The 21,903-nt window shown below is 37.2% G+C and overlaps 1 protein-coding gene across 1 annotated transcript in view; it reads left to right on the top strand.

The window, feature by feature from the left end:
- The window catches only part of MOXD1 (monooxygenase DBH like 1), a gene marked incomplete at both ends in the record, with an annotated part of 294,534 nt that overhangs the window by 7,053 nt on the left and 265,578 nt on the right, over positions 1–21,903 (top strand). The window contains 3 exons of the mRNA XM_080700123.1: positions 12,625–12,771; positions 14,388–14,555; positions 14,688–14,771. Coding sequence (XP_080556249.1) covers positions 12,625–12,771; positions 14,388–14,555; positions 14,688–14,771 — 399 coding nt within the window. The remainder of the gene's footprint in view (positions 1–12,624; positions 12,772–14,387; positions 14,556–14,687; positions 14,772–21,903) is intronic.

Below are 21,903 nucleotides of genomic sequence, written 5' to 3'. Positions count from 1 at the left end.
AATTAATGTTTATGTGTGTCTGAACCACATGAGTGCGCTTTCTATTTCTGTGGCGTTGTTCCCTAGATGTTTAGTAAATCCTACAAGAGTCTTTCAAGCTCCAGAGTTGGTGGTTTTCTAGAAGTTTTGTTCTTAATACCAGCTGTGAATGTTTTTTTCTCTTGTATTCTACACACTTTCTCATTTCCAGTTATATATGAAGGCTAAAGTCCTTTGAGGTTAGCATAATGCAACAACACCTGATTGGGGAAGATTTCCATCTTTCATGTAATTTTTTTTTTCTTTTATGGATCTGGGGATGGAACTCAGGGGCATTCGACCTCTGAGCTACACCCCCCTGCCCTAATTTTTATTCTTAATTTTGAGACAGGGTCTCACTAAGTTGCGGAGGGCCTCAGTAAGTAGCTGAGGCTGTCCATGAACCACAGTCCTCCAGTCTCAGCCTCTTGAATGCTGGGATTACAAGCGTGCGCCACCATCATGTAATTTTTAAAGCAAAACTGAAGTCTCAGTTTCTTAGGGGGGAAAAAACCTGAATTGCCACTTAACCACAAAGTTCATGCACTGAAACCTGACCTATGCAAGGAAACTCATGGTAGATACAGCCACATAGACACTAGGCTTTTTGGTACCTTGGATACCTGGATCTGTCTGGGCTAAGGGTCAGGGCCAAGAAAGATTCATGCTATGGCAGAATGCAGCCCGGTGTTAAGCAAGAGAACTGAAAAAGATGCTTCCTATATCAGAAATTCCAAAACACAGCTTCAGAGTAGAATAATTTGGGACTCTTAAACTTCCCAGCGTTCAGGTAACCTCTGCCCAACCCCAAACCAATGAAAGTACACTTTCACTTAATTGGCACATTAACATATTTCTGATTTCTCGGGAGGTTCCAATGTGGAGGCAAGTTTGGCAATTACTGACTTCATGTGGCCAAGCTCTTTGATTGGAATTCTGTGACTCCACCTGTGGTGGCTAGGAGGATCCCAGACATAGAGCATGAAATACAAAGCAGGGTTCTATATGGAGCCATTTAAGTGGCCATTTGATGACTGAAGCAATATGCTTAGATTTCTAACATTATTGTTATTATAATTGTGTGTGTTTTACTTGAGATTTAACCCAAGTAGTTCTATCTCTGAGCTACAACCTTAGAACTATTTTAGTTTTTTTTTTTTTTTGAAACAGCGTCTCTCTAGGTTGCTAAGTCTTGCTAAGATGCTGAGGCTGTCCTTGAACCTGCCTTCTCCTGCCTCAGCCTCCCAAGTACTGGGATTACAGGTGTGGGCCTCCACACCCTGCTAACATTGACTTTTTAAACAAAAAATATGGTGGGTTTTCCTGACAGGAAACATTTCTGAGAAAAGTTTAATGAATCTGTTGATGGTTCTGAATATTTTCTCAAATTTACATGCTGAGACAAGAGCAGCAAGGTTTAATCTGAGAGCAGAAGCACATTTCAAAATATGCTGAACTAGGAATCTTTGCCTTTTTTCCATAATCCTCTGCCATACACATTTTGCCAGCTAATACCAGCTGCTATATTTCTAAGCAACAGGAATATCAACCCACACAAAGTCTAAATTGTAGCAGTTAGGCACGGTCATAGGGTAGCAAAGCAACATCATTTCATGTCATTAATAAATGCAAGACCCAGGTAATTCTCAGATGGTTTTTAACCCAAAAGAAGTGCTTGGATCAAGAATCTTTGGATTACAAGTAACTAGCTAAATGGACTCACTTGGTATTTGGAAAATTTCTCAAATGTCTTTCATTACATAAACAGATATTCTTTCCCTTCCTCCAAGGTTGCTAATAAGCTTGGAAATGCCCTCAAGCTATAGATGCAGCAGAGGGAAGAGTAGCAGGAGTGGTGGGTAATTAGTATCTTATTAGGGCATGAACAGAACATTTGCAAGTTGATGACTGTGTCAGTGCTACCAGATCTTCCCTGAGGTACCAGGAGCAATTGCATGTGCTTGACAGATGCTCAAGAAATACCTGGTGAATAACTGTGGAGCAGTGAAGAGCAGAAAGTCTAGACTAGGTCTGAGTCCCAGCAGTGCTTGCTACTTATCTCTTATGTGGCCCTTGGCAAACTTTTTCAGCCTCTTCCAGTGACAGTTTCCTTTTGTGCAGAGGGAGAATATAATCTTTTTAGCTCATGGGTTTTTTTTTGTGAAGAGTAAATAAAATAAATATATAAAGCTCTCAATATTTGACTCATGCAAAGTATTGCACAAGTAGGAGATATTATTAAATGAGCCAATCATTTAGTGAACTCTGAGAATGGGCAGAGGACCACATAAAGACAGATATCCTAGTTTTTCCACTTGGGAAAAGATGTGCACTGAATGTATAGATGATGGAGATAGTATTTTTTGAGACAGTTCTAGGAAACCCTGTAAGCAATTGATTTGCAAACATCTTGCAGTCTTTAGTGACTGGAGGCCTGTGTGTCTTCTCTAAACATAACTAGAGGACAAAACTGTATTTCCTTTTGCGTTTGATTTGCTGCACCTGAGATTAGGGTATTAAATAAATTTTGCATCAGACTGATAGTAAAGTGTTTTGCAAGATTTCTCATGATATCCTTGGCGAAGATTAATTAGTAAAATTCAATTAGTTAGAATCATAAATACTTAAAATATACACCTAAAACAGATTGGCTACACTAGGCTATAGAACGAAGACTTAAAACATGGTAGAAAGGAAACTAAAATTTAAAAAGTCATTGAGAATACAAGTGATACAAGTGAAGTTCAACAGTTGGGTTGAAAAATTAGCCTATATGTTCAAAATTTGTAAAAGTGCATTAAATCAGAATTCATATGAAACAAAATCTAATCACTAATTCATTTGCAGTTCACTGTGATGTGGCTGCCAATCACAGATACGGTATTAGACTATGATGTCTGCTGTTGGCATTGAGAGATGGAATATTGACACAGCTCTCTGTCCCAGGCTGAGCATGCCAGGGTATCTCTTCCAGACACATCATTATTAATGGGCAGGTGGGAAACTGGAGCATTTTAAGGAAGAGTACATGAATTGGTCAAAACCTCTGGAAATCTGGGTACCCTCAAGGACTGAGGAAGAGTTGGCAGTGTTTTGCCTGGAGAAAAATCTTTTAGAAATACATGATCATGCCGGGCGTGGTGGCGCAGGCTTGTAATCCCTACGCTTGGGAGGCAGAGACAGGAGGATTGCGCAGGTTTGAAGCCAGCTGCGCGCGCTGGCTTAGGAGACCCTGTTTCCAAATAAAAATGTAAAAAAAAAAAAAGTCTGGGAGTGTAGCCCAGAGGTAGAAGGGCTTCCAGGAACCCCAGTACCACCAAAAAAAAAAAAAAAAAAAAAAAGAAAGAAAGAAAGAAAGAAAGAAAGAAAGAAAGAAAGAAAAAAGAAATACACGAAATACACGATCATTGTCTTTTAACTAATGGACTGTTTTCCTAAAGAAATAATGATCAGATGCTACCTGTTTGGGCTTCAGAAAAAAAAGGGGGGGCAGGAGAAAGGGCCCAGTTGGTATACATTAAAGGGTAAAAGGTTTTAGCTTAATATAAGAAATGCATTCCGACTCAATGGGGTGTCTTGTGAGATTGTAAAGTCATGAGCTTTGTCACTGCAAGTGTTAAATATTTTGTGACTATTTCTTAAAATATTTTTGAGAGGAACCTTCCTTGGTGGGAGCCAGGATGAGGTATCCTTCAGGATAGCTTCCAACTTGAGAGTGATGCTGAAAATAACTTCACTCCACATTTCAGGCATTTAGGTTATAATAAATAGAAGAGATGTTAGCTACCACAAAACTGTCTATGTTGCATTTTAAAGTTGCTTCAAGAAATACACCTGGTTTCTGTAGATAGGTGCGCAGCAAACTGTTAAAATTACATGAGAGTATTTCATCTCTTTTCCTGTTAAAAAATTTCAGTAAATTTAGATGATTTTCATGGACATGCATTCATTTTGAAATCTGAAAAAAAAAAAAAAACAGAAAAATATTGTATCAGCCATGGCCATGGGTACTTGGAAGCAAGAATTTGGAGGGCTTCAACCAGCTGACGTAGAGCACATGCAATCCCCATTCTTGGGAGGCTGAGACAGAGGATTGCAGGTTCTAGGCCAACCGCAGTAGCTTAGCAAGGCCCTCAGCAACTTAATGCAGCCCTGTTTTTTTAAAAAATTAAAAAGTAGGTTGGGGGTATAGCTGAGAGGTAGAGCACCCCTGGGTTTAATCCCCAGTACCCCCACACACAGAGAAAAAAGAGAGAAAGGAAGGAAGGGAGGGAGGGAGAGAGGGAGAAAAAAATAATTTGAAGGGCATTAAGAGAAAAGCCAAACACAAAATTGTAGAGTTTCTGACCCCCTCCCACATTAGAGCATATTTTGCCTCTGACTTGCCCACCGTGATATTTAGACAGGCTTCTCAAGTTGAATCTAACTTCCAGCCTGTTTTCCTTCCCGGTCTTCCCTATCTTAGTAAATTACATTTCTTGTTTATTCCAAGAAAAAATTAGGGGTCATTCTTTTCTTTCTTCACTGTGTGTGTGTGTGTGTGTGTGTGTGTGTGTGTGTGTGTGTGTGTTTATTCTTCCTTGTAATTGAATCTAAAACCTGTCCAGGTCTCCAACTTGAACTGGTAGGACTACTGCATGACTCCATGACTCCTAATGGCTTTTAGCCACCATTCTTAGTCTTTCTTCTCTTTATTCTTCACACAGTAGATACAATAGGATTGGAGGTCGCGACTATGGAAAGAAAGGAGGGAGGAAGGAGGAACCAGCCTTATTTCTTGCATAAAATAGTCATGGATAGTTAAGAGAAATTAAGGATGAAGGTAAAATAATATATTTGAATGGTGAAACCTGAAATTAATGAATATCGTTACAGATAGAGTTAAATTTTTAATTTTATTATGTATCTGATAATTCTAGAATGATAACAAAGTATTAAATTATTCTACATGAAAATGAAATGATTAGCTGTGGGAAAAAATTCGGGGTGTGTTTTTCAGAAAGTAGCATTTAAAGAAGAGTGCTCAGGGGACACTTTCTTAAGCAAGCATGTGCGAGAAGGTCATATTTTGGGATTTTTATAGGCATTTCACACATCTCTTATTAGACCCAATTAATTTCAGTTTTATCTGAAGTGGTTTCCAAGGCACATTCCCCTTCTATTTTGACATTCTACTTCAATTCCTAAGATTGGTGAAGAAATAACTTATTAAAGTCATTGAAATCCAAAGATTGCATTTGCATGGTCTGTTTATGCAGATTTATTATTTTTAGATAAAAGATTGTCTTTAGCTGGGCGTGGTGGTGCGTGCTTGTAATCCCCGCGCTTGGGAGGCGGAGACAGGAGGATGGCGCAGGTTGGAAGCCAAACTCTCTCTCTGGCTTAAGAGATCTTGTTTCCAAATAAAAATAGGTCTGGGAGTGTAGCCCGGAGGTAGAAGGGTTTCCAGGAACCCTAGTACCACCAAAACCAAAACCAAACCAAACAAAAAAAGATTCTCTTTAATACAAAAGTATTTATTATTATACTGTCAATATTATTGAACCAGCATAGCACTTATTACGAAAAATGATGTTACAAATAGAAATGATTGTAGTAACAAGGCTTTTGAGATTTACAAAAAGAAGAAAAACTCCAGGCACCTGTTGGAGAAAATGTTGACAGCTGGTAACAGCTTCCTTGAGGATCGCCCTGCAGCTGTGCCTACCTTCTGTCCTCCAGGCCGAATCCACGTCTATTCATATCTTTTATTATACCCATAAAAGTTTTCACTTCATCCTGTTTAGCACAGCACCAGGCATAGCTTCATTCTGTAGCAGAGATTTTATTTGAGAGAGAGAAAGAAAAGAAAAAAAACGACCGACAATGAGTGGGAACCAATTTAACATCTGTGTAATCATGTTTTTGAACAAGAGGTCATAGCAATCTTGTCAATTATCAAAGCTAGCTTTCTGGTATGTTATCTTAGTCTGAAAGTGACAGCCGGCAATCATGCTACATGATAAATGTCAACTTCCTGCCAGCTGCTGCTGACGGTAACTTGCTTTCCTCTTGCTGCACAGCATTTTGAAGCTTCAATTATGTATTTCATAATTTTGTTTTCAAAGCATAAAATGTTCTGAAGGAAAGTATTTCCTGTGAGGACATGTCTCAGGAGAAGTATTTTTGTGTCCTAGCTGAAAATTAGCTTTATTATTGGGGTTGTGTTAACTCGGATCTTCAAGGGTAGTAGGAAATTTTACCTCAATGCAATTCTTGTTGAAACCGAGCTAGGGATTTGAGCCAGAATGCGATGGAAATCCGCATCGAGCCATTTGCGTGGTGTGTCATTACTTCACATTTCACTTTGTAGAACATTCAAATCGATTAACTGCTTATTAGCTTTAACTTCTATATTGTTACATGTTTTTATTCTTGAACTTTTGAAAAGTGTTTACAGACTTGTGATTCTCTGAAACCTTCCCAGCCCTCTAGTCCCAATGAAGTAAATTTTGGAATGATTTATTTTCTTTTTTTATGATATTAGGGATTAAACCCAGGGGCATTCCACCCCTGAGCTATTCCTCAAGACCTATTTTATTTTTTACTTTGAAACAGGGTCTCACTAGGTCACTGAGGGCTTAAGTTGCTGAGGCTGGCCTTGAACCCGCCATCTTCCTGTCTCAGCCTCCCAAGTAGTAGGATTACAGACAGGTAGGTGCCACCACTTCTGGCTTCTTATGATTCTTAATGAGATCTCTTACTCATCAGTATTGATGTTATATTATAATGTATACAATATATTAAATACATATATGACATAGTTACATTCTGTAATGGCTGAGATGTTAGACTACGCTGATGAATGCGCACTGTGATCGACATTTCTCTTTTTATTCCAAAAGTCCTAGAATATCAAACACTCAAATCTGGAAACGATGACACATGCTTGTCATCCCAGCACTCAGGAGGATGAGAGAGGAGGATTGTGCAGGTTCAAAGCCAGCTTTAGCTAGTGAGGCTCTCAGCAACCTAATGAGACCTCTTTTCCAAATAAAATATAAAATAGGTCTGGGAGTGTAATCTGGGGGTAGAAAACCCCTGGGTTCCATCCCCAGAACCCCCCCCCCCCCCACACACACACAAAGGATACCAAACACTCCAAGAAGATGGTTGAGAAATGGCCTTCACCATGGCTATATAGTAGAACTACACTTGGTTCCATTTATAATGTGAAACAGGGCATGGGGTGACGATATAATTTGGTTCTTATTATAAAAGTGGAAATCATATAGAGTAAAAATGAAGTGAGAAATTTCCCTAAATATCATTCATAAGTACTATGAAGTATTGCTGGGTGTGGCTGGGAGGCTGAGATAGGAGGACAGCAGGTTCCTGGACAGCCTTAGCAACTTAGACCCTCAGCAACTTAGTGAGACCCTGTTTCAAAAATTAAAAGAGTATCAGGGGTGTAACTTGGAGGTAGAATGCCTCTGGGTTCAATCCCTGATACCCCCCACAAAAAAGTACTATAAAGTATCATTCAGTGAACATCAATTTCTAGGTGACTCTATCAGTATTTAAACTCTTAGTTGGCCAATGTTTTGCTGTGTTAATTTCATTTTTCTTAGAGGATAATAACACAATAACTATCACTTTGCTTATTCACTTAAATAACATTTTTCCCTTTGTCAAATTGTCAGGAAACTATTAAAATCACTTAACACTTATTTTAAATTTAGCTAATCGACATCTTAATACAAATGGTTTCAAGATTGAACAAGAATTCTAGTGGCTTGCTGTCTTTTTCTCCTTCATTTCTTCCCCCAAGCAAGAATAATTGAATGATATGAATTTGTGGTCCCCAATTTTATTTATTTTTCTGGCTTCTCTTTCTTTGACCTTACCTAAATGCTGTGTGTGTGTGTGTGTGTGTGTGTGTGTGTGTGTGTGTGTTGCTGAGTATTAAACCCAGGGGACATTCTACCTCTGAGTTATACCATCAGTCCCTTTTCTTTCTTTCTTTTTTTTTTTTTTTTTGAAAGAGTCTTTCTAGGTTGCTGGGTCTTGTGATGTTCCTGAGGCTGTCCTCAAACCCGCAATCCTGTCTCAGCCTCCCAAATACTAGAATTACAGGTGTGCACTGCCACACCTGGCTTAATTGTTCTTTTAGGATTTGCCAATATGCCATTTTTGCTGTCACAGTGACACCATTAAGGCTGTGTTTGATCACTGTCCATGTGTTTTTGTGGTATAGAAGGAAGAAAAAAGATAACATTGAGGAAAACTTGTGTCCCGCCAAATTCAACTATTCCTCTACCACAAAGACAGAACTTAACCATATGGGAATACAACTGAGAACAGGAAAAAACAACAACAATCTATTGATTCACAATGTAAACAATTATTCTAAAGGTGCAATTTTATAACTGGATTAGTGAGATTAGCTACCTATTTCTAGGCTATTGTCAAATGGTTTGGAAGATAATTCAATGTCTAAAATATAGCACATGCTGCATGGGAATGATCTCTTCCCATTGGAATGATGAATGAAAGTTTTATAGGGATCGTGCATCTTGAGGGAAGGAAGAAATTTAATAGGTGGGATTAGTGGAAAGAAGATCTTAGTTGTAATAAGAGAGGAAGGGCAATGGAAGAATGAGAACATCAAGAGGGAAAAGGCTGAGTTTTGAAGGAAATAATACATACAAAATAGAGGTTACTTGGCAAAATTTTAAAAAATAGGTAACATGAAAAGCCAAGATAGGCTAAATTTTAGGGAACCTATCATCTAGATTTTAGGATGTTGGCCTATGCACTATTGAATAAAATTCAATAACACACTGAGATTAATCTTTCAAAGAATATCTCGACAGAGCATATAAAAGAGAGAATGAAGAAATAGAAGTACAAGGTGGATTTTTTTTCAAAAGGAGTGATAGAAAGGGATCATCTGTGGAGATAGAAGTAATAGGGAAGAAGTTAAGAATTTGGATGGTAGTGCCCGTATAATTAAGGGAAATCTGGAAACAAGTCTATAGGTTCAACATTTCCCTACCCTTAGCTCATGATCTCGTAAATGTGAAATAGTGTGCTTGTCTTGGAGTACCTACCATTGTTAGTACATATTCAATGCTACCTTACTTCTTTATTTGGCAATATAATTTTTTTCTCAAATATGTTTCCCTTTGTTTCATTCAGCTGTGATATATGAGAGCTCCCATCCTGTCTTCTTTCTGTCCTTGAAAATATCTTTCATGGAATCATAATACAAATACAATCTGAAGGAAAGCAGGAAAAAAGAAAAATAAAACAGAACATATGGGATGAAAAGGAAATGGACATAAATGAAATGAAGGAAAAACAGGCCAATCACTTGTACAGACATTAAAAGTTTAATAATATTATGCATATCTTGGTGCCAAATAATTGGATAATTCATATCAGAAATAAAGTCCTTAAAAGGCACAAACCAGTAAACTTTATTCAAGAAAACACGGATATTCTGAATAGCCCTAACCTATTCATAAGTTAAAAACAAACAAAAAACTTCTTATGAAGAAAATTCCAGGCCAAGATACTATCACTTGGATTTTACCAAGTATTTCAGGAAGAGGTAATACTAATCTCTCAACAACTTTTCTAGAAAATAAACGAGTAAAGAGTACAACTCTTTAGCTATAGATTTTTCTTAAAAATAGGGATTTTTAAGCAAATAGAACCCAGTAATATAAAAAATATTATTGTATCATGACTATTCAGAATTGTTTTAACAATCTTATAAATTACATCATATAATTCATCATAACAAAAGTCTAAAAAAGAGAAAGTATACAAAACTTCAATAAATGCAGAAAAACATTTGAAAACTTTCTCAATGACAAAAATTTCAATAATATAGTAATAGAAGGGTTCTTCCTCAACTCTATAAGTGGCACCTATAATAAGCCTGCAGATAGCATCATAGTTAACGATGAAAAAATGAATTCTCTCCCCCTCACATCTCCACCCAAGTTTCCCCACAGTTAGGGACACACCCTGGAATCTAGACATAAAAGTTCACACTCTCCACCTACAGGAAGCCTACAGTCAGCTTTCCACCTGTAACAGTTTATATTTGTTCATACCTGAAGTTCTCGCAATAAAATGAAATGTGAGATCATAAGCCGAGGGGTGGAGAAATGTTGGCATCTTGAATGGAACAAGGTTAGAATATTGTTTGAGAGCTCTCTTGGGAAAACAATGAAAGATTAACCTTTAGATTCCCAAATATTATCTTGCTAAAGTAAACATATAAATAATTTTACTATTTGCATATCTAAGATGCTATGATCAAAACTGAACATATATCTCCAGAATAGGTTCTAAATATTGGACAACTTGAGAAAATTATGATGGGATTACAGCAGTGGTTAGGTTAGTTGACATTTCAATTTTAGTTTTAACAAGATCTAACCATATGTTTTTTTGCACCAAGGTTGGAGATATCAGCTTCTTTTAGATAATCACTTTTTTCCTAAGAGTCCCAAACTTTGAGAAAATTGGCATCTGTCTTCTAAATACCAAGTGCTCACTGGTTTGCCCAGGGTAGATAAGCTCAAGAGGTCTTTATCATTAGTTGAGTGAAGCATCTCCCATTTCTCATGGCTAAGTTATCTGAAAAGCCAGAAATAGGTGGAAGAGTGGGACAGAATTGATATTGTTGAGTTAGTGGGAATAGAATGAATGGAAAATTGGCAAGAAAGCTGGATATTTTGTGGAACTAATGGTTTTGGAAACTTATTTGCAAGACTAGGGTAATTATTCTACTCTTTAAACTGATTGCAATTTGTTTTTTTTTTTTTTTTTTGGTGGTACTGGGGTTCCTGGAAGCCCTTCTACCTCTGGGCTACACTCCCAGACCTATTTTTATATTTTTACTTAGAAACAGGGTCTCCTAAGCCAGCGCGCGCGGCTGGCTTCGAACCTGCGCGATCCTCCTGTCTCTGCCTCCCAAGCGCGGGGATTACAAGCGTGCGCCACCACGCCGGGCTAAACTGATTGCAATTTGTATGGGGTTCTTTTTGTTTGCAAAAACTGATTGCATGAATAATGTAATGACATCTGAGTTCAGTGGAAAGGCACAGTTAATGGATTGGAATCTCCCTTTTTTCATGGGCATTGTTATTTCATTTATGCATTGAAAACCTAGCAAAACCCTGTTTCAAAATAAACAAGTAAAAAGGAATTCTTTGCGATAGAATACCTCTGGGTTCAATCTCCAGTTCCAAAAACAGAAAAGAAAAGGAGGTATAGTTATGTTTCATTATGATATTCTTTTTTTTTTTTTTTTTGGTGGTACTGGGGTTCCTGGAAGCCCTCCTTCCTCCGGGCTACACTCCCAGACCTATTTTATATTTTTGAAACAGGGTCTCTTACGCCAGCACAGCTGGCTTCGAACCTGCGCGATCCTCCTGTCTCCGCCTCCCAAGCGCGGGGATTACAAGCGTGCGCCACCACGCCCGGCTCATTATGATATTCTTAAACATATTTTTTAAAAATAAAATATCACTAGGTACTAAAAAGTGTGCTTGAGGCAAATATTGTGTCTTTTATAAGGAGAAAAATTAACAGTATGACGTTGATAATGTTCAATATAATAAGTAATAATAAAAGGGAAAGGGAAACATATTTGAGAAAAAAATATATTGCCAAATAAAGAAGTAAGTTAGCATTGGATATGTACTAACAATGGTAGGTACTCCAACACAATCACACTATTTCATTTATTTTTCTTCCAAAAATCTATAAATAGATGCACATTATCCCCATTTTACTAATGTTAAAACTAAAGCTCTCAGAGGTTTAGTTTGACTTGGAGAATTCTGCAGGGCTGTTTAGGGAGACAGCCTGGAATCCGCTCCTAGGTATTAATTGCAAAGACCATGCTGCCTCCATTGCACTTGACTGCCTACCAGAAGTGGTATGTGCACCGCTGAGCAAGTTTAGCACCAGAAGTATGCGGACCATAAGAACATTTCCCTAGATTTTCTGATATCTTGTAATACAACTTCTTCCATTTCTTTGCATAATTTTCATTGCATTTCATTGTAATAAGTGTGCCATTAAAGTTCATACCAAAACCACCTGTAACCCCTCCTGTGTGTCTTTGCTTTTATGAATGGGGATGCTTCTCCATGGAGTTGTAAGAGTAGAAGGAGTGCTGTGCTTGGGGCCTGATCTGGCTTTGCTGCTAACTTGTTATTTCATTTAGGGGTAAGACCTTTCCCAGTGATGAAGCCCTCTTTCTATTTGTACAATGAAAGAAAAGTACTCAATGATCTCAAATTTTCATCCATATATATGTATATATGTGTGTGTGTATATATATATATTGCTCTGTGATATTATAAACCTGTGCTACCTTTTCCTGAAAGGCTAGAAGTTGAAATGTAAGCCAGTTTCCCAGATAATTGATTTTCTAGTTGGAATATCTCAGGCCCTGGGAAATTCACAGGACTTATAAAATGGGTGTAAATAAAGGATTTTGTAGAAAGCAAACCCAGCATTGGGATTTTAAGGCCCTATATATTCTCTTAAATAATTTTCCTTCTGTGTTTAAAATATCTGTTTTCATATTTCCCACAGGACTATTTCACAAATGCAAATAAAGAGTTGAAAAAAGATATGCAGCAAGATTACCACCTAGAGTATGCCATGGAAAACAGTACACACACGGTCATTGAGTTCACCCGAGAGCTGCACACGTGTGACATGAACGACAAGAGCCTAACGGTAAGGGGTGGCTGAGCGAAGCGTGCGTACATAGATGGTACATTTGTGCTCCTGAAACACTTTACAGCGTAAAAGGAGTAAATGCCAAAAAAATAATCTTTGACAAAAAAGTCAAATAGTCTTGTAGAATAGTGCTGAAATCTCTTTTGAAGCCAAAAATGAAAAAAAAATAATCTAAAACTATCAATTTCTCTAAAGATAGTTTTTGTGTGAATTTTACATTTTGAAGAGCTCTTTAAAGTTCATATGATCTTACTCATGAATGCATTTTAGCCTTTCTATAAAATTTGAAAATAGGCCACAGATAAGGATTTGAAGGGATGTATTACACAAGAGAAAATTATGATTCTGAGTATCAGGATATAATTCATCTGATTTGTAACTAATGTATCTTTGAAAGTTTCTAAAACCAAAGTGAATAGTCATCTAATTATAATTGCCTACTGGCATATCATATGAGAGATTTTTTATTTTTAGATTTTATACAGAATTTAGTATCTTCATATGCATATATTAAATATTTGGAGGACATATAATTCGTGTGGCATTTTGGAAATTCCATGAATTGCTTGCATCAAATACATTTTGTATAGACCAGTAAAATTATCCTTTTACCTATTACATTAAAGCTTTAAAAATTGGAGTATAAAAAAATCCAAAGTAATTCTGATTATCATTAAGCTAAGGAATAAAAGAAGAAGAAAAACACACACAAAGTCGTGGATCTCTTTTCATGTACGATACAGTGCAATTATGCTTTAATTGGAATAATAATTACAGTCATTTGACTTGTTAAGAGAGAATATAGCAAAGAGAAAATTTAAAGTAAATGGCTTTTGCTTTATTGTTTATTTTCAAAGTTCTTATTACAAAGATCTGGCAAAAACACCTTTTATCTGTGGGAGGATTGAACCATTTCTCTACACCCCAGCAAACCTTTCCCACCTACATCCCTCTGGGCAATCTCTCTTGGTGGTTCTGTGGAAACCAATTTCACCTGCCAGTACTTTCCCTAGTGGGGGTACCCTAGCCTTTGAAAATTCCCAGGATTCAAAGAGTGACTGTAGATTGATTCTATTATAACAAACAAACCCAGAATCAGAAATTCCTTCTGTATTTGCACTTCCTACAAATTTGTGCATGTGTCTGGGAAAAAAATCTATTGTGAAAGAAAAAGTCTTAACATAATTTTAACTTTCATAATTTTAGTTTTCATTCTATTTTTTTTTCTCCTGAAATGTCCCATTGTACTGAAGCAGGTTTTCATTTTCCAAAGTCCCTGCTGCTTAACAAGACTATCTCCTTGCTAACTGCTTGTTTAGAGTTCTGGGCTGGTGTCTTATTCATAAAAGTATAATTTCTAAGCCAATTGTCCATTTTTTTGAAAGACATGTCATGTGTGCTGAGAATGATGTTTCTTCCCAAAGAGTAACTCATCTATGTAGATACTTAATTGCTTAAACAGATTTATGAAATTAATGTTAGAGAACACATTGAGAACTCCACATGTCACTTTCTTTACTTTCATAGTCTGCTTTAAATAGAGTTCTTTAAACTCAGCTTGCGGTAAGGAATGTGCTCGTATGAAACATAACATGCCCTTGCACCATCCCCAGGACAGTACGGTGAGGGTGATCTGGGCCTACCACCATGAAGATGTAGGAGAAGCTGGACCTATCTACCATGACTCCAACCGGGGCACCAAGAGTCTGCGGTTATTGAACCCTGAGAAAACCACTGTGTTGTCCACAGCCTTATCATACTTTGACCTGGTAAATCAGGACGTAAGTTTCCTTAGCTTTTATGATTGTGGGGATGGTTGGTCATACTGAAAGCTTTTGCTTATGTTATTGTATTTAATATAGGATGACAACAGAACGTGACTTTGTGTCTTCCTCCCTTTTTTATTAAGACAGGTCCCCATCCCAAACAAAGGTACAACTTACTGGTGCCAAATGTTTAAGATTCCTGCATTCCAGGAAAAGCATCACGTGATAAAGGTATGCCACTCACTCTCGGCTAAACTTGTTGGGTACAAAGGGACAAAGAAATTGCCATCCTTAAAGATGAAAACAGTAAAACATATAGAAATAATTTTCAATTATATGAAAGTCATTTAGAGCAGAAAGAACTGGCTTTGCTGAACTGCACACGGTTTTTAAGTCTGAAAGCTTCGATTGTAACTAGCATTTGGGTTCTCTCTTGGTTTTATATGTCAAAAGTAAACATTTGCCGGGTGTGGTGGCACACACTTGTAATCCCAGCATTCAGGAGGCTGAGACTGGAGGATCATGGTTTGTGGATAGCCTCAGCTACTTAGTGAGGCCCTTTACAACTCAGTGACATCTGGTTTCAAAGTAAAGAATAAAAAATTAGGGCTGGAGGTGCAGCTCAGAGGTAGAATGGTCCTGGGTCCCATCCCTAGTACTGTCAAATAAAAAAGTAAAAGTTTTGGGTTGTATTTGGAGCACTCTCCTTATTTCTTTAGGAAATACTTCTACATTTAGAACTACTGGGATAGCAACTTAAAATACTATGTTTACATGTTGATAAATCATATCCACGAAGGTTTTGTTCCCACCAGTGTTGTTTGAGAGTCTCTCTGCCTCATTGAAAATACTGGACATGACCAGTATCAACAGTGTTGTTGTTGTTGTTTATTAATGGGAAAAACAATTAGTGAGCTTTACAGAATTTTAAAAATCAGAACTGGGTAATACATGAGCTTAGTTTTCCAGTACCATACATCCCCTCTGGTATGGGCCCCCATACCCTTCACATTTAGTTAGTGAATGAACAAGTATTTTTAAACACGTACAGGTCCTTGACACTATACTAGTAATTTATTGGCAGTTTCATAGAGGCCGAAGCTTATTAACCTATTCTCTCAAAGAACTTATGTAGAGGTTGTGGGAGACATGGCCAAGACACAAGAAAGAATAAAACAGACTTAAGTGGTGCAAACAGAATATTGTAAAGATGCAAAAGGCCAGAGGTTGCCGCCTTTTTGTCAGTGCCCAGACTAGGTAAGAGGCATGTGGGTATGAGGAGGGAGGCTGAGCCTAGGCTCTGGGATTTAGAGGGGGGCACGTGGGTTGAACGGTCGTTCATCTTTTTATTACGTGCTCTCAGCAAAGTCACGCTGGGTAACACTCTGGGCCTCATTTTCCTCCTCTGGGCAAGGTGAGCAGTCAAAACACTTTTCCTTCCAATCTGAAAGAATTGAAGCAGAGATAGAAACACTGAGTGCGTTGTCTAAAATGACTTAGATTTGTTGATTTCCTATGTGTCTGTCCGACGTTGGGGTCTGACTTTGGCTCACAGGATGATCCACAGCCGCGTGGCGGGGCAATACAGCCGAGTTGAGGGAATGTTTGAGTTCGTAGTCCTAAATATGTGTAGGATAGAGACTTACTGAAGAAGTGACTGCAGTGAGCCATTTACCTCTGTGCAGGAAGTTATTTTGTACTTCATGCATGTGAAAAGGGAATGCAAATTCTAATTTTATGTGCCTATAAATATAACTACATAAAGTGCCTAAGTCCTTCCTTCGTACCACTGAAGAGCCTTCCTACTAATAACATGCAGTATGTAAATTTGGCACTTGGCTTAACAGACAAACGTGAAACTCTAGGTTCAGAAATGAAAACCAGTGTTTCACAAAACAGTTCCTTTATTTTTTTTTAGAGAAACATTAATTCATAGGGTGTAAAGTCCTTAACTATTTACGTTAATACAGTTCATTCTTGTCATTATTTGTGCTAATAATTGAGTTGAATGAGATAAAAATAACTTGTTTATATTTAATGAACATCAGTATATGTTTCTACCCCCTCTGTTGGATATTTGTGTGGCAACTCCTTTACGAATTTTTGGCTAGCTTTTCTGTCACAAGCATATCAAAATAACACATATAATTCTAGGTTCACCTGAGTGGGCTTAGAATGAAGCTTTGGAACCCTATTTCTGCCTTCCCTAAGCATTTGTATCATAAGAGGTCTCAGTAGCTGAGAGGTGATGGCATTTTTTGTTTGTTTTGCAATGTTCAATGATCTTCATGTTTAGCAAGAGGATGTCTGGGGGAGGGACAGCAGGTTGAAAAGGAGTGTTCATCCCAACTTTTGTTATTGCAGGTTCAGAAGTTTGGTAGTTAGAATTTATGATTTTGTTTACCTACAAATACTACTTGCAGGAAAGATTCATGGATTTCTTTTTTCATTCTTCCTCGTCCTCCTCCTCCTCTTCCTCCTCCTCCTCCTCTTCCTCCTCCTTCTTTTGGGGGTGATATTGGGGATTGAATTCAGGGGCATTCTACCTCTCAGCTACACTCCCCAGTCTTTTATTTTATTTTATTTTGAAACAAGGTCTCACTAAGTTGTTGAGGCTGGTCTCAAACCTGCAATCCTCCTGCCTGGGCCTCCCAAGTACTGGCATGTGCCATCACAGCTGGCTAGGTTCCTGATCTTATTAAACTCTTAAGTATTTTAAGGTTTATTGAGTATTATAAAACATTTTCTCCAAAAATGCATTCAACCAAGAAATCATACCAAAAAAAAAAGTTCTACTGGATAATAAAAGTATTGATGTTATATAAATCATTTTGAGGCAATTTTTCAAAACCATTTTTTATTTGTACCTTATGCTGGATTACAGTGAAATTTTAATAAATCTTTGAAGTGGAAGTCATAGTTCTAGAACTTTCCTTAAGGAATTGTCTAATTCCCATTCCCTGTTTTCTAGCAAAGGTCATTTCTAATCACTTACAAAAAGTACATATTCTTTTTATAGAATCAAAGACTCCTATGTTTCCAAAAGCCATTCAGTGAATTGCTTCTCCTGATTCCTTATTGTATGCTCTGTAGAGCACTATAGCAAAAAGCCTCAAAGTCCCTTTACACGACATTGCTTTTATACATTTTTATGTGGTGTGTCATTTGCAGTGAGTTCTAATAATACTGATTTTGGCAGTATTGTGAGAAATCAGCTCCACTGTCTATACACTAATTCAAACAACTAAATAGTTTGTATTCTCAGCTGTATTTTTTTGCTGTAATAACTGTACACTAAAAAGATAAAATATATCCGTAGTTCAATCATGAGTGCATTTCATGGGAGTAATAAAATCTAAGAACCTTGATTACAATTTTATTTAGTCATGTAAAATTTACTACTAACATAAAATAATAAGGTAAAGAATTTCTAAATTACTAAAATTATAGACAGTTTATCTGTAGGAAAGATGGGATAATATAAATTATTGGTGGTTCAAAATCACTTATAATTCAAATTGATTGATTTGAATTTTGATTACTAGAAAAAATGTTTAAAGTTGTGCTTTAAAATGTGTGGATGGGCTGGGCGTGGTGGCACACGCTTGTAGTCCACGCACTTGGGAGGCTGAGCCAGGAAGATGGCACAGGTTTGAAGCCAGCCACTCTGGCTTAAGAGACCCTGTTTCCAAATTTTAAAAAAGTATAAAAATCGGCCTGGGAGCATAGCCCGGAGGTAGAAGGGCTACCAGGAACCCCAGGACCACCAAAAAGAAAAAAAAATGTGTGGATGGAGTTAGGCATGGTGGTACACACTTGTAACCCCAGCATTTGAAAGGCTGAGACAGGAGGATCGTGGTTTGTGGACAGCCTCAGCTACTTAGTGAGGCCCTTCACAACTCAGTGAGATCCTGTTTCAAAAAATAAAAAGACTAAAAAAAAAAAAATAGGACTGGGGGTCTAGCTTGTAGATAGTATGCCCCTGGTGTCCATCCCCAGTACCAAAATAAAATAAAATAAAATAAAATAAAGAAATAAATAATAAAAAAGAGGGCTAGGGTGTAGCTCAGAGGTAGAATGCCCCTGGGTTCCATTCCCAGTAACACACACAAAAAAATGTGCATGGTTAGTATGTCACACTTGCCGGTTGATATGGAAATTGTTGAAAAGAAAAGTTTTGGTGATTTATATAACAACCACCCTTCTCATATGAGATCATCTCTCTGTTTAGACCCACAACCCAGTCCATCTCCATATTTCAGCATGACCCTCTGTACTTTCATCAGACATTTTTTTTTTACCTTGCCTTCAATTTGGAATTCTCAGAAGGTGAGACTTTTCACTCTCTTTGGCCCACCAGTAACATAATTAACAAGATTAATAATAATACTTGGACATACTCTCTAGAAGTTGAGATTATTTTATGTCTTAACACTATTTCTTTTAGGGGCTTTTATTATTAGACAATTATCTTCAAAGATGAACCATACCCCTAATTTATCTCTTTAAACATGATGTGCCCTTTTCATTTTAGTAATTACTTGTTATTGTCCTACTCGGTAAAAGAGGAGAAAAACCAACCAGCAAAATTACCATCCTTGAGTCCTTCTCCTTTAGGATCAGCTTCCTAAAGGGAGGCACTGAGCCTCCTGGTAGAGCAGGTGGGTTCTGTAGGTAGAAGGATAACCCATGTTTGAATTCCTTTATGCCATCTATTAGCATGTCACCCTGGGAAGGTTCTTAGCCACCCCTACTTCAGTCTTCACTTAAAGAAAAATAGTACCTCCCTCATGGAATTGTTTAGACTAAAAATTTAGTTGAAGATTATTTTCTCACTTAGCACAGCACCTGACACGTAGAAAACTCTTTTTCAACCCAACTGCTATTATTGGGCAATTTATTTCTTTATTAATTTAATTTTTAAAATTTTTATTGGTACATCATAGTTATATTTCATAGTGAGATTCAAAGGAATGTGTTAATATATGCACACGACATCTCCTGGTGCAGTTCCCTACATCCCACCCTCTCCGCTCCTCCTCCCTCCATGTACATGCTAGTCTGGTTGACAGTGAAACCTTCCTATGGAAACATAACGTTATTTGGTCTGGTTCCTTCTTCCAGCCTCAGTTTTCCTCTTCCCTCCTCTCTCCCTCAATCTCCTTCCACTATTCTACTTGCTTTTATCCTCCTTTTCCTGCTGTCTATTTTCTATCACCCACATATGAGAGATAACAGGTGGCCCTTGACTTTCTGAGTCTGGCCATTATTACTTAGTATGATGCTCTCCAGTTCCGTTCATTTTCCTACAGATGGCATACTTTCATTCTTCTTTATGGCTGAGTAAAACTCCATTGTGTGTGTATATACCACATTTTCTTTACCCATTCATCTGCTGATGGACACCTAGGTTGGTTTTGTATTTCCTAGGACAAGAAAATATAAGAATAATCATCATTAAAGAGCCATGGGATGTCCTTGAATCTAGTGCCATGTAGTCATCAAATGATTGTAAAAAACTATTTTCCTGTACTAGGTACATAACATGAACATTTGGGTTTATATATTATGTGAAATGGACACTGCTGCCCTCGTTTCCCAATTGTGTTTGATCCTTTTTAAAATAAAAGACATTGTCAAATGGAGAATTTTATTATTTATATATTTCTCACATTTCAGAAATGTCAAGTATGGCAAAGGGTTACTGTTTCTGAAAACATGTAAGTCATCTAGGTTAATTTTAGTAAATTGTGGGGAATTTGAATATTTTCAGTATAAAACCACATAATTTTACAATTATCAGTATTAGTTTTTTTTCTGCCAATATACCCAAAATGATATTTCAGTATAATTGGTGTGAATTTTTCCCATGATTGAATTAGTGTTTTGATCTTTTCTCAGGATGTTTCCATAGACTATTCTCTCTCTCTCTCTCTCTCTCTCTCTCTCTCTCTCTCTCTCTCTCTCGTTCTCTCTGTGCTAATTTTCTGTTTCATTTTATCATGTGGGAGACTAGTAGATATTTGCTATTGATTGTTGACTGAATGGTTCTTAGTGTTTTCCTCCATCCAAATTCATTCAAACCTTGTAGATTTTTTCCCTCATTGATGTTTCCCTTTTATCCTTCAGTATAATTTAAACATATTTCCTAAAGGCAAATCCTTGAATCTTTAGATAGATCTGTTTAGCAAGTTGAAACAAATTACCTTTCACAATATGCCTCTTGTGAAAATAGCTTTTACTCCTTTAAAATACTTTGCAACTCTACATTTGGTTATTAAATTCTTAATACAGTGGATTACCATTATACCATCTATATGGACTTTTTCAACAACTGAAACAGGAATGGTTCTTGGGATAGATTCTAGAAGAAGCTAATTACATAAAACCAAAATAATCAAATTTGGGGAATTCGTATTACAAAGTTTACATATTTCAAAATCTTTATCTTTTATATCTAAGTCTTTCCATGTTTTACATGTCTTTTATCTATGGAAGAAGAAATGAAAATACTTGGGCATTTACTGTGTACAAAACTATAACTTTGGGGAGAAAAAGGTTGTTAAGAACACCAACCCAAGTGGTAATTTCATTCAGAGGAGTATATTTTAAAGATTTCTGACTTAGTTTGCTTAGTTTTGAAAAGTTCATTGAAAGGTTCATTAGATCCTCTTGGGTTACACTGACTTCACAGAAATGTCAGAGATTGTCTAGCTACCTGGGTGTTCTTAACAGTCACTTGAGAGCACAAGGCACTTGATTTTACTTTGAAAGCATGTGTGTTTCTGGAAGTGGCTTACTGCTAACTCTCACTTGGTAGCCTTCTCACCCTAGAGAAAGTACTTAACCTCCTTTGGTCCTCAAATTCCTTGCCTTAAAGTTAAAGGGATTGGGTTAGGTGATCTCAGTTGACTCCTTCTAAATATATATGACTTAATGGTAAAAAAAAAAAAAAAAATGAAGTCTGTGCTGGGCCTCGAATGTCTGATAAACACAGGTGCTTGTTTCTTTGTCCCTGGGCAGGTCAGGAGAAAATTTCTTCCTAGAAGTTTAAAGGCTTTCTCTAGCCTCTTAGGCCTAAGCTCTCAGCAATTTTTCTGATGCATCACAGTGCTTTCTAGAACATGAAGAAATGTCCTAGAACCCTAAGAGAATCCAAAATGTCTAGAGGCATTTGTTGACTGGTGTGTTAACAGAAATTCTTGATCTTTTAAAAACAGGCTCAGAGACTTTATTTCTGGACTAGAAATGACTTACTTTTTAATCTTTAAATACCCTTGCACTTAACAGAGCTTGTTACTGATGTTATTTAAGGACTATTCAGTTTCTTTAACAATTGCATACATACCCATAAAGATAATGG

The sequence above is a fragment of the Muscardinus avellanarius genome (genome assembly GCF_963383645.1).
Source record: "Muscardinus avellanarius genome assembly, chromosome: 8".
Classification (NCBI taxonomy): Eukaryota; Metazoa; Chordata; class Mammalia; order Rodentia; family Gliridae; genus Muscardinus; species Muscardinus avellanarius.
This window is presented reverse-complemented; position numbering and strand designations above follow the sequence as displayed.